This window comes from Pezoporus occidentalis, unplaced genomic scaffold (assembly GCF_034315485.1).
Source record: "Pezoporus occidentalis ecotype Australia unplaced genomic scaffold, CSIRO_AGI_Poc_V1 ctg356, whole genome shotgun sequence".
Classification (NCBI taxonomy): Eukaryota; Metazoa; Chordata; class Aves; order Psittaciformes; family Psittacidae; genus Pezoporus; species Pezoporus occidentalis.
The window spans coordinates 3,247-16,246 of NW_026915549.1; the positions used below are offsets into that span (position 1 = coordinate 3,247).

A 13,000-nucleotide genomic window follows, 5' to 3' on the forward strand; every position below is an offset into this window, starting at 1 on the left:
TGATGCTGTGAGTGAAAGGTGTTTTTTTTTGCCGGAAAAGTTCTCATTTACTCCAGGAATGGAATGCTGTTAAAAGCACATTATAAATAACTGCAATATGAGAAATGCTCGTATTTGTTAAGGCAAAATCATTTTGTCTAATCCAGCAACGTTATCACATTCATCTCTGTAACTAGACTCAATCCTGTGGAGGAACTAAATCTTGCATAGAGGAATAAATCCTTATGCAAATTCATGATGTTTGAAGGAACAGTTCCCTATATAATGCAATTGTGGAATATATATATCGAAAATGCCAAAGTGAGATGACAACAAATATTTTGTATTGATTTACCGATGAACGTAAACCAGAAAGTCTCTCACAAGAAATAAGGACGCATCCCTGTGGTGAGCACCTAGCAGCAAGCTGTGACACCACTCCCACCCCCGCCGGGTGCAGCACTCATAGCGGCACGCAGAGGCTGCCTCCAGACGTGGTTTATAAGACTCATCCTATTCATACTGTTAAAAAAGAACCCGAAATAAAGGAATAAATAAAAGGAATAAGGAGAAACCGTTCCCCTCTCCGGAGTCAAACATGGCTCCCCTCAGCGAAGGTCCGGCCGCGCGCAGGCTCTCTGGGCGGTGCGCAAAAACTCCAACAGGTGGCTCCGTGGCGCAATGGATAGCGCATTGGACTTCTAGAGGGTTGAAGGGATTCAAAGGTTCCGGGTTCGAGTCCCGGCGGAGTCGTGTCTTCTCTTTTTACGTTTTCTTCGTCGTCCCCCCCCCCCACTTTCTGCTGGGACCCTTTTACCCCTCACATCCCGTCTCTTACCTCCCCGCAGGAGCAATCCTGTCCACCGGCCTGGCGCTTCCCGGCGGCTGCCTCCCTCTCTCCAGCGATGCTCTTCGGTCCCGCCTCCCGGCGTGTCTGTCACAGAGCGGGCGGAGGAAACGAACCCGCCGCCGGCGCTCCGATCTCTGCGCGGCCCGGCGACGTCACAAGGCGCTCCGCCGCCAGCGAGACGGGCGGAGGGGCCGAGGGCGGGCGCGGAGGCGAGCGGGAGAAGCGGTCTCCTCATCCCCTGATGGCGGTCGTACACACACCAGAAGCACGCCACGGCGACAGCCCCGAACCGGTACCTCCGAACCGCGCCGCCGGGTCTCCGGCAAGGCCTTCAGGGAGGAACTGCGCTGTGCCTTTCCCGAGGTGCCGCAGTGACGGTCCGTGATACGTTTATGGTTATTTTCAAGCCACAAAACAAGGCGTAGATAAACCTGAAGCATTTAACACTGGAATGAACACCATCTTTACTCCCTAACTTACACGTGCCTAGTGGTAGAAGATGAAGAGCCGTTTTAGCATCAGCAATTAAATAAAACCGAAGACACCGAAGAGTAGCAGCACTGCACGAGCCTCCTTGATTTTACTCAGGATTGAATCAATTATAAATGAATCTGAATTAAATCATTCATGAATAAAAAAAATGAATCAATTTGGGTTTGGGTTTTGTTTCTTTTGTTTTGCTTTGTTTTTAATAAATTGATTTTCATCCTGTATTTGGGACTAAAGGTGTTTTTTCAAGCTGTTTATTTTCAATAATGTATATTCAATAATGTTTATTTAAAAGCAATGAAGGAAAAAGCCATAACTGAAACGGACCCATAACAGAAATTTCAATCCATGATTGAAAATGAAACATGCCATCTGGAATATTAACTACCACTGTTTTGCAGCACAGTAACCCACTGAAAAAAATGCAATTTAGCCATATAATGGATATATGGCCCTTTACAGAAACATCAGTCTTTATCCTAATTTGCAGATAAATAGCAAACCCACAACCTATCTACATTAACCCCCCAAAAAGCAAGATAAAACGTACCTCCTCATTCAGTCACTTTCCACAATGTACTGCAGTCCAAATTCTCCTTCTACTTTTTGTATTTAAGGCTAGCTTCATACAGTTTGCTTAGTTCCTAGTTAATTAAGCATTTGAAGGCAGAATTTTTTACATACACATTTGCATGTTGCAAGCAGTATTTACGCAATCAATACTCTAGGAACGCATTAGTTCATTAAGGGCTTGTAGTAATAATAATGATTGTATCCAAGAGAAAACTGCAGGAGCAAGGAGCAGTCTGTTTCCTAGAGGTAAGCACAGGGGCAGCATCCTGAAATGATGCCCGTGTAACAGATTCTAATGTGAACTCCATCCTTCAAGACCTGATTGTACAAAGCCCTGAGCAACCTGGTCTCACCCTGCCTTGAGCAGCAGACTGGGCACGACAAGCTCTCGTCGCCCCTTTCAGCCTGTGTTATGTCAGGATCCCAAGTCTCAGCAGCGCTTACCTAGGAAGGCACTGTGATAAATATGGGACTTGTTAAAAAAACAAGAGATCAGAAAGTTTTATCACATGGAAACAGTAATGATAAGAAGACACCTTCAATTTCAAGGAGACCGAGTTGATGGCAGAGAGAAAAGATCCTCAAAGGAAAAATGAAAGTACAACAGGGAAAAGTGAGAAGCATTTTACTTCTGTTCCTAAACTAACCATGCCTACTAGGGGCAGCACACCAGCAACATTTCAGCCACTGTCATCCTATTTTTCATTAGTCTTTTGGATGTGACACCTAGGAGATGGACTGTGAACTCACTGGGCTGTACAACCATTGGATACTCTCTACCCCAAAGGCAAGAAAAAAGGAATATTGTCAAAACCAAAGGAAGCAGAAAGGAATTATTACCATCCATACAAAACATTCCAGTGACATCCAAAACAGCAGTAGGTGTTTCTATATAAAACCCAGCATGCTACCTATGGCCCTTTAATCTTAGGGAAATTTCTTGTTAGTCATGATTTATGTCAATAAAGGCAGCATTACAAATTAACACAAGTATTTGTGACAGCCATTAAAAGAAAATATTCCTTGCAACTGACAGGTAAAGTTTCTTAAATGATGCTAGTATTTCACAAACCATTTGTTGATGTATTTGAGTATTTTCAGAGAAATCTAACTAGCTTAAGCAACAAATACCGAGTTGTTATTTGCTGCTTAACACCAAAGCTTGTATTTCTCTTTTAAGGTCTTTCAGAGTTGTAGATTGCTTTCCCCAAGTTGCACTTGAATATCCAGGATGCAACAGGATGACAACTACTGTGGTGCCTTGTTTTCTTTCCTCAACATCCAGTATTAATCTTCCTGTGCTTCCATGTCTCTTCCACAGAACAAGACACCAGAGTTGTTTTATTGGCTTTTGATCATTTACAGAGAATCGAGATACTAGCATACATGTCACTGCACTAAAATAGCAGCTGCATGTTAGCTGAGACTTGCGGATAGGTGGTTCTGCTTGCATGTGTTTGATACTTTTCAAGGAATTCGCTTTGCACACCGTTCATCTCCAGGCAGTCAAGACTTCTTAAGGAATCCAGAATCCCATCTGGCAGCAAAACATTATAATCGATTTCAGAAGAATATAAAAACCCCTAATGATCAGAGGAAAATTTCCTTCAAGATTCAGTTGGTGATCAGTGCATACCATGATGCTCGTTTCATTTGAGCTACTTCCAGCACAAATAGCTAATCCTTAAAAAAACAAACAGTTCTCAGGAGTAGAAAATGTCATAGTCAAACACTGCTCAAAAGCATACCTCTCACTTAAGATCTGCAACCTGTAAGGTTCCATGTTTGTACAATAAGAAAACATTCAACATCACTGGTCCTCCAGTAATCACTTCTAATAATCTCACACAGCGCACCTGAGGCAATGTAGTGACAGTTTTATTTCTTCTATTATGCATCTTTTCTGCTATCTAAGGGCAGTAACTGAGTTACACTAATTGTAACAGCAATATAATAACCAGGTCATTGAAAACCAACCAAATGCCACAAGAGGTCTAACAATCACAAAGGTTATGAACTGTCACTAAAGGGGAAATTAGCTATCTCTGGTTCTGTAAAGGTAGCAGAAGCCTTCAAGCTCACTCTGTTCATTTACTCCAAGTCAGCTACCAGACCACAACCTGCACAGTACAGCCTAGACAATGGATCCTGCTGCCAAATTATCTTCTGAAAGATCATTAGACAATAATTAAATGGCCCAAACTTATAAAAGCAACATATGACAATGTCAAAATTTTATATATTACATATTTATGTTGTTTTATTCATTAAAAAATATGTAATTTATATATTCTTTATTACTTGTCTATATTTATTTATAAATTATGTATCTCTACTTATCTGAAAGCAAGCGTATGTGTATATACTGATTCCAGGACACTCTCAATTCTATTATGGTCAGTGTTAAAATAAACCCTTCACAACCAAACTACTTCTCAATATTTCCTATTACAGAATTGGCCAGCAGCAGCTCTGACAAGACATGGAAAAATCTGTTCCGGTATGTAACGGGTCCCAAGGTGAATTATGAACATGATTTTAAACTGAATATACCAATTCACTGATGTAAAGACTGAAGGCTGAAAAGACCACAATCCATGCAGTTGGGTTTTGTGCTCAGATTTAACCATATGCTTTCATATCATTATCTTTTTTATAAAAAGATTAATTTCAATTAAAAAAATTAGATTTTTAAATCAAGTCATTTCAAATTTAGATAACTGGTAAGTGGATAGAGCTCCCTACAAAACATTCTTACTGCAAGAAATCCCTTAACCCTCAATGTGCACATGACCTTCAATCTTCAAAAAGAAAAACCACCACAAGCAAAGCATTCTGTAAAAAGTTTTATACCAGCAAGTTGTTGCACCTTTGTTATTTTTCTTCGTCTTAATTGTGAAATTTCTTCTTTTTCCGATTCCTCTTCCCTGCTGCAAAAGCTGCTTTTTCACTCATGATCTCCTGATACTTCTTTTTATTATATCTGAACAAAATAGATAATTTACTTTTAAGCATGGTGAAACAAAGTTCAAGAAAAAATAACATGGAAAGTACTCTACATACATCATTTGCCAAACTCGGTTCTCTCATGTTTTCCAAGCCAGATTTCTTTAATTTTACACACTTCTGCACAAGTAAAAGGGAATCAATGCTTGGATTAATAAATATGGGTAAATGTGTTGTGGAAGTAAATTTGATTAAAGGATCGTTAAATTTGCAATAACCAGGGAGTTGTTCATTGCACGTACAAGAACATTTTGGAGAGTTACCCAAAACACTGCTACTGCTCATCAATTCTGAGAATACCATGGATAAATTATACCCATCTTTATACTGCCTTCTTGGCAAACTCAAGATAATCAACTTTACTCAACTGAAAACAAACACTAAACAATGAACAGGATATATTTACTGAATATGTGTTGCTAGCTCCTCTAATACAGCTTCTTATGTACCTGTACCAATTACCACAATGGATCACTGCGCAGTACTTAGGCTTTGAACCACAACACTGAAACCTGACTAATACCTGTACTAATGCTGACATATTTGGTTAAATCCTCTAATGAGCCACACCATAAATTAACTGATAAAATTTCAAAGACATCAATTGTTTAAAATAGTTTCTAACAAATCTCTTATAAATCAGGTCAAGCTAGCTAGGTCAACTAGGTAAGAAATAGCTATACAAACTTACCTTCCTAACATAGTTAATTTACAAGCCTGACAACATTAACCTTACAATCCCAAATCAGGCATTGCTTCCAACACACATGTTCTTATGTGAGAAAAAAAATGCATGTTAATATCATGTAATAACCAATGTAAAAATGTATAAACTAAGGGATATACTCCAGAAATTGTAGGTTAGGAAGACATTAACAAATCCAATCTATTCCTTAAGTAAGACTTCTAGTGCAGTTTTGATTCCTATGACAGATGGTAGACTGACATGCTTATAAAAGGAAATCATACCAACTCTCATAGAATTACAGTCAGCACTTTTCATTTGGATCAATTATGGCAAGAAAAAATGATCTTTAAACAATGAAAACAAGTGCATACATAGGCATAAATCACTTAAGAGCCCTAGATCTTTGGTGTAAGCCTGTGCAGACGCTTACTTTAGAGGTGAACCAGAATGGGGCTATCTCTTCAACACTGATGGTATTTTAAGAGTGTCTGCCAACAGTGATGACCTGAGTTGGAGGAAACCCTTTTCTGAAGATAAAATATGATGTCTCAGTCTAATTATCCTGTCCCTTAGATTTTCTCAATGACAGTGCTGGTGAAATACTAAAACAGACTAAAAAGTTTTCTTTGAAATATTAAAAAAAAAAAAAACCACATAAACTGAGTAAACCCAAGTAACCCAATGTGTTAAAAATACTCATCTCTTACACAGGATATCAGAACTGCAAACCCATGTTTAAATACCTTCTGAACTCAGAATCCGCCAGCAGCTCTTCAACAATCGTTCTCTTCCTTTGTTTCTTAGGGATTCGACTATGGTAAAAGTCTATGGGAGAATCAACCACGGTTCCAACCTAGAAGACAGAAATGAAACATTCGCACTGTACAGCAAGATGTTGATTATTCTGCCCTGTTGTTTTTTTAATCCTCCATGACAAGTATAAAGGCACCTCCAGAGAAGATCAGACTGGTAACGTAAGGAAGTGCAAAACAGTAAAATCAAGAAGTCTGGTTTGCAGACACCATTTGTGTCATTATTCAGTGCACAGAGGAAGGTCTGAGCTTTAAAACTCTACAGTTTTCAAACACTGGACTGATGCATCAATGCTTGTATTAAAAAACAAACCCAGTTCTTAGCTTCTAAACATTTTCCCAAGGAAACCCTTAACAACCATCTTAAGTGTCTCTGTCACTGCGGTGGGTTTGCTTGATGGCTACGTAGCACTTAATCCAGCCCTAATACAAGGACTTCGTTCTGGAATACATCACATTGTTTCCAAACAGCCATTCTGATGATTCAGGTCGGTAGTGGAAACAGATGGAGTCCGTGTTCCATGCAGCAAAAGCAGACCTGCACAGATCTCATTATGTGGAACACTTCCATGTTAAGTTTTTCTGTATCCAGAAACGTCAACCCATACACCAAGACCCACCCTTCAGAGTGAAGTGCTAATAGTTTGAGAAGTTAAGCCAATTTCCTCAGACATGCTCCCTATTCAAACAGGCCTGAGCCAGTGGAAGCCCATTTCTATAGTTTCTTCATGTAAACCACCTCAAAGCTCTCAAGTTCCAGCAGCAGCAATTCTGGCTGATCGCAAAGCTAGCTGTCTCCATTCAAACTGTATCAGCTAGTAAGAAAAATCGAAGCTACTTATTTTCTACACACTGGTTAAAAAAGGCTACTACTTGAAAAAAATCTAGCCCAATGAGGCTTCAGAATACAGATTAAGTCAGATATTTGTTCGCTACTACGAGATCAGCTGAATTTAAAAAAAACAGCATATACACATATGTAATACAAAGTTAAGAAGTTTTAAACTGCAGCCAAGTAATGAAAATACCTTACGAATTAAGCTACGAAATTGTACCACCATGGAGACTACCTACAAAATAGGCAGGGAAGAAGAACAGCTGTTTAAAACATCAGCAGTGCAATGCCACCTTCTGCTGCTTCCTTACCTGGAAGTACTTGGGTAGACCATCTCTATCATTCTTCTTATAAAAATGCTTCGGGTCCAGCGAAGCTCTCATCTTCAAGACTTTCAGATCATTCTTCAGTTCAGGTGTGATTTCTGGGGCTTTCATACCAAACCAACCATCACCTGTGGTCTTCTCTCGCTCTGCCTAGGATGCAATAGCAAGAACAATAAATGTGTATTCAGCAACCAGGAGATGATAGAACAGGGAACTCTCCCCTCCAGAAGATATTTAGAATATAACCCTGTCCCTTTAAGAAGTATTTTTAGTGGCCATTATAATAAGGTTATTGATGCTGTATAAATGACAGATTTGTACCATCTGAGCACTTTCACTTCACTCTCCGTGCTTTTCAAGGGACGGCTCAAGAAGACATTAAACTGCACCGCTTCCAGTGAGGCCAGTGTATGCACACTCTTGAGCACGGGCTTTCTCCCAAAGCTTGTGTTGTGATTTGAGGCATGATCACCTCTTCACTTACCCTGCGCTGTTTCTTCAGCTGGTGAAGTGATTCCCTGTAGGGTGGGACACAGTCCTTCTTTTCAAAATCTGGAGTTATTACACTCTTCTGCAAGAGCTGTAAGATTTATAACATTAAACACTGACACAAGTCTACGCCTTAACAGTAGGTACAGAACGTACTAAAGGAATCATGCAGAACCTAAGCAAGCATTGTAATACAGCACAGGAACTTCCTTCATCTACAATGAAAGTAGTAGGGAACTTCCCAACAGAACCCTGGCCAACAACAGAAAGCAGCTAGCTAGCTCCGGAGATAGCAAATGCTCTGCAGTAAACAGAGCTATCATAGTTGAGCCTACAAAGACCGCCCTCGTGAAAATAACACATTCCCTTTATCTCAAAGGGTGCTTTTGAAATAAAACTGCTCACTCCAGACTGGGAAGATTACAGACCTTTATTTACTGAAATCCATTATTTCTACAGAATAAACACCTTGTTAGGAGACAGCTCATGTACCACTAGGCAAAACTGCAGAAATAATCAACTTGGGTTTATTTTACAAGATAAGGCTGGTATTTGCACTGCTTTCAGTATCCAAAGTGTCACGTCTATTTAAATTCTTATCAATAAAAGTAAATGTAAATCCACACTTTGGACAAAAAGAATGGAAGTTCTCAGCAAATCATAAAACAGGATACTTCTTTAAATACAAGTAAACCCACCTTATTAAACTAACATCTTTGTGTAGTCACATTAATTGCATCAATTGCAAACACATTACCTGGTCCTTCTTTTTGTCCTTCAGTTGTTTAATTGCACCCAATTTAGACTTCTGGTTTTCTGCATCAAAACTAATATATAAACCTCCAAGCTTCTTGATATTCAAACCAGGATCTATGCTGCTGGAAAGATGTAAACTGGAAGAGAAACAGTTAATGATTAGTACATTGTAACAAGCATGCACCTGAACCTCCTAATGTCCTCTAAGAAAGATAAACTCATTCTTCTTGCTTAGGTTCAGTTCTGCAATGATTTTAAGTCTTACTAGCTAGTAAATAAGGTGACAGATTCAGGGGGGATGGTAATATAAATTGAGAGGCTACTGAAGAACAGTATCTGTGCAATCACGTCCACAGATCTTTCCTATTAATTCTAATGCTGCATTCCTATCTTAGATATTACTATCTCCTATAAAAGTGAATTCTTCATTTGCTTCACTTTACCAAAAGAACTCATGACCAGCATACTACTTCTACACACCGAGAGGCTTGTGAGCTAAAACTAAAAGGAAAACCACCACAAAAGCACAAACATGAGTGGTAAAAATGTTCTCAGCTCTTAGAGAAAAAAAAAAAGAAGCTAGAATTCATCCTAAAACTGTTTAAGACCTTTATTGTTTAAGAGTACCAGGAGTAACGTCATTAAACATTTCAAAGCTGATTTGTTTCAGTTTCTCATTACTTCAATCAGGCAGCCAAAGGAATGCATCTACAAAAAAGAGACAACGGCTGACTCAAAAGGAGGTTTTTGATGACAAGAATGCTTAAAAGCTATAAAGTATTACAGAGAAATATGGTACGACAAATATTTCTTGTAGCCTGAATGCTTATTAATACAAGCCCGTCACAACTTTCTAGTATACTATATCTGCTATAATGCCTTTACACGGAGTTTTTGTAAGACTTCTGGCCTACATGAAGGTTTTTAGAAGATTAATAAATGAGACTTATTTATCCAACCTAAACAGAGCATTATGCTTTAAATATATAAAGCATATAAAGAGGTTTTAGCAGGAGTTGGACTACAAGAGCTCAAGAGGTCCCACCTCACCTAAATTATTCTGTGCTGGGCTGATTTCACTTGAAGTGTCATTGTTTCACAGCACAAGAACTAAAAACATTATTAAAGGATATGCAACTATTTAGGATTAAAAAGCATGATAGAATTAGCCAATGTGTAAGGAATTTATTGGACTTTTTGTTACTGATATCCAAACTAAACACACAATTAAGAAAACTACAACCCAAACAAGCAGTTAAGTCAGCCTGAGCAGTCTAACCCAGTTTCATACTCTGGTTTCTAAGCTGTACACATACTATTTCAGACAGTTCTGTTCTGCTACATACAGCACTGAAAAAAAAAACAACAAACTCTCCAATTATGGACTAAATTGGTACGTTATAATCTGTTCAACCCCACTTCACACATCAATGACTTATGTGATGAGAGACTACTTCCTCATTTACTCCACATCATTTAGCACTTAATGTACATCTCTTACACATATGCTTGAATGAAATGCGGATTCTTAAGTTATTGCCAGAAAGATACTTACACATCATTCTGATTTTTCAATAAATCATCATCATCTTCCTTCTCATCTTCATCTATCAATTCTTCTTCAGCCTCTTCCAGATCTGACAATTCTTCACCTTTTTTACTTCCTTCATGCTTATTTTCAGCATCACTACCTTGGTCTATCTGATCTAGGTAATACTTTCGGTCGGAACTTATGCCAGGCTTGGTATCAATTACAAAAAGCCCTTCAGTATCCAGTGAACTGGTTTCTAAAGATTTGCTGAGGGAAGGAGTCCTCTTATCTGCCTCTTTATAATACAGATTCTCTTCAGTTTTATCTATGTCCGCCACATCACTATCTTCAAATTCATCACTTTCATCTTCGGCGAGAAACAATGCAAGGGAATTGTTTCCATTGCTTGCAATTCCACTGCAGTGAGCTACAGGTTCCGCATATTCTCCTGTTTGATCTTCAGCACTGTCCACACCGCTTTCAAGCATCCCGCATCCACTAACGCTGTCAGTTCCTTGTGCAACAGCTTCATCCTTTTGTGGGCTCCTCACTTCAGTAGCTTGCTCATCCTTTCCTAAGTTATCAGCATGGGTGAAAGGCTGCTGTGGATCTGCCTCAGCACCCTCTCTCTTGCATTCTGGATCTTTTTTATCTTTATTTAGTGTTATTTGCCCTTGAAATTCTAAAAATTGTTTGGGACTCATGCTATCAGAGAAATTCATATGCTCTAACTTTTCCACCCTCACAAGGATTTTACTGTAGTTTTGTATTTGGCCACATGCTTCCTCTGAATCATCAGCCCCAACTGACTGTGTATTTTTAATTGCCCTTTTCTCAGGCGATTCACTGTCACTTGGTTTCATTTCTGTAAGACTGCTGGGTGTCACATCATGCAAAGACTCTTCTTTCATGCCTTCACTCTGGGTTGTATTGGCAGATTTGAAGGAACATTTGCTTTTAGGTGAACTGGGTTCTTCATTATCCTCAGTGACAGGGGAAGCATCTTCTGTGTCAGAAACAAGTTCTGCAGCTGGTCTAGAATCAGAAATGACAGGCTCAGATTTAACAGTGTCCTCAGTTAAATTCTCATCTTCTGAAACAATTCTGTTTCCCTTCTCAGCCTTCTTAATATTTTCTGCTTGTGATTTGATCTGCATGCTCCTAGTAACTCGTCTGTTACTGATGGATGGTTCCATATGAGAGCTTAAGCAGCATGAGTCTGCATCAGAAATATCTTCACTCTGGGCTTCGTGAACTGTATCTGGCTGCAACTCCTTTTTGCTTCGCCTGCTTCTCGTAGTTCTGGTAACACCAGAAACAGTGGAGGAACAAGACTCAGCTTCAGAAACATCATCTTCATCCAGAATCCCATTTAACTTATTTAGAAAAGCTGTCTTGTTGTATCTTCTTTTGTCAGGAGAATCCGGCTGATAAGGAACTACAATTTTTCTTCGTCTTGTTACCCTTATAAACAAAGGTGTCTGAAGACCAGATGCAGCAGAGCAGTTCGATTCTGCTTCTGACACATCCCCATCAGCTTGTGGTTCAGCAACTGATTGTACTGAATGGACAGTTGTGTTCTCATTTCTAGTCAGTTCTGCCTCTAAGCTATCTCCGACATTTGACTTTGTTTCTGCATGTTCCAACTCTTCAAACTGAGATTCCTGAATTACCTCTGGCATACAAATGGATTTAGTTCTTCTCCTAGTCATCCTCACAGACACAGTACTGAGTTCAGCAGCTGCCATCTGCAAAGGGAGTAAAAAAAACATAAGTGTGCAATTAACAGACAAAATAACCCCGTAAAAAGGATGCTATGCAAATCACTAATAATCTCCTCTACTCAAACTGACAACATACTGCATGTCTCTGTCTATGTGGAAGAAGTACTAACGAACCATCCCGTGCTCATGCTTGTCTACTCTCTTTTGGTCAAATCAGAAGAAGAAACACATTTGTCCATTAAGAAATACAGACAAGTATCTTCTAGTTCTACACGTTCTGGCAAGCTGTGAAGGGAAGGAAATTCAGAAGCCATGTGCACAAACGTTACAAAATTCGCGTAACTATAAAACACTGAAGCCTAGCAAATGGCAGGATGTGCTCCCAAATGGTTTCTATAACCAGTTTTAGGCACAGACTGGCCTCTCGGCAACCGCAACACCAGGTACAGCCTGCTTCTTTAACGATGCTTCTAGCGCCCTGGAAAGCGATTCAGAATCTGGGAAAGAAAACACAGGGCGACAGCACGCTCTTCCCAAAGCGCAGAACCCCGCTGGTTCAACACACACCACGCTGCCTCCGGATCAGTATTTACCAAGTGGAAAACCCACAGAGAACTGCAAAAACAGCAGCAGTACAAAGAAGAACGACGTCATCTCCTAACCTTTACCCCTAAGCCGCGTTAACAGGTTAACACCGGACCCCGCTGCGGCCCCAGCCCCGTTCCACCGCGTGTGGCAGCGCGTAAAGATGGCCGCCACCGCGCTGCCACAGCCCGCACCGCGGCTGCCCGCGGCCCCGGCCCCACTCACCTCCCCCGCTCCGGCGGGCTCATTCTCAGCCCCGCTGGGGCTGCCATCGCCTCCCTCGGCCGGCGTCCCCGGCTGCTGGCGCCGCGCCCCCGCCCGCCTGGTGACCACCATCTTGTCCCCGCGCCCGCCCCT

The 13,000-nt window shown here is 40.3% G+C and overlaps 1 protein-coding gene and 1 non-coding gene across 2 annotated transcripts; one reads left to right on the plus strand and one right to left on the minus strand.

Moving 5' to 3' along the window:
• Positions 1-646: 646 nt before the first annotated feature.
• On the plus strand, positions 647-732 carry TRNAR-UCU (transfer RNA arginine (anticodon UCU)). Its single transcript is given in 2 exon segments — positions 647-683; positions 697-732. It is a non-coding gene; the product is annotated as a tRNA-Arg (tRNA).
• Positions 733-4,724: 3,992 nt separating this feature from the next.
• On the minus strand, positions 4,725-12,998 carry DNTTIP2 (deoxynucleotidyltransferase terminal interacting protein 2). The gene is made up of 7 exons (XM_062630537.1): positions 12,869-12,998; positions 10,359-12,082; positions 8,805-8,940; positions 8,043-8,138; positions 7,544-7,708; positions 6,329-6,438; positions 4,725-4,874 (listed from the first exon to the last, which is right to left on the minus strand). Exons 1-7 carry the CDS (start codon positions 12,977-12,979, stop codon positions 4,781-4,783), a joined length of 2,436 nt encoding a protein of 811 aa, XP_062486521.1. The 5' UTR covers positions 12,980-12,998; the 3' UTR covers positions 4,725-4,780.
• Between the last annotated feature and the right edge of the window lie 2 nt (positions 12,999-13,000).

What these genes read in the sequence shown, in the direction of transcription:
- DNTTIP2 (XM_062630537.1), bottom strand. Translation starts at nt 12,979, where the DNA reads ATGGTGGTCACCAGGCGGGCGGGGGCGCGGCGCCAGCAGCCGGGGACG. An exon ending in TTGAAAAATCAGAATGATGT is followed by an intron (nt 8,941 to 10,358) that starts GTAAGTATCTTT and finishes TTTCTCTTCCAG; the next exon opens with TTTACATCTTTCCAGCAGCA. An exon ending in AGCTGAAGAAACAGCGCAGG is followed by an intron (nt 7,709 to 8,042) that starts GTAAGTGAAGAG and finishes ATTGCATCCTAG; the next exon opens with GCAGAGCGAGAGAAGACCAC.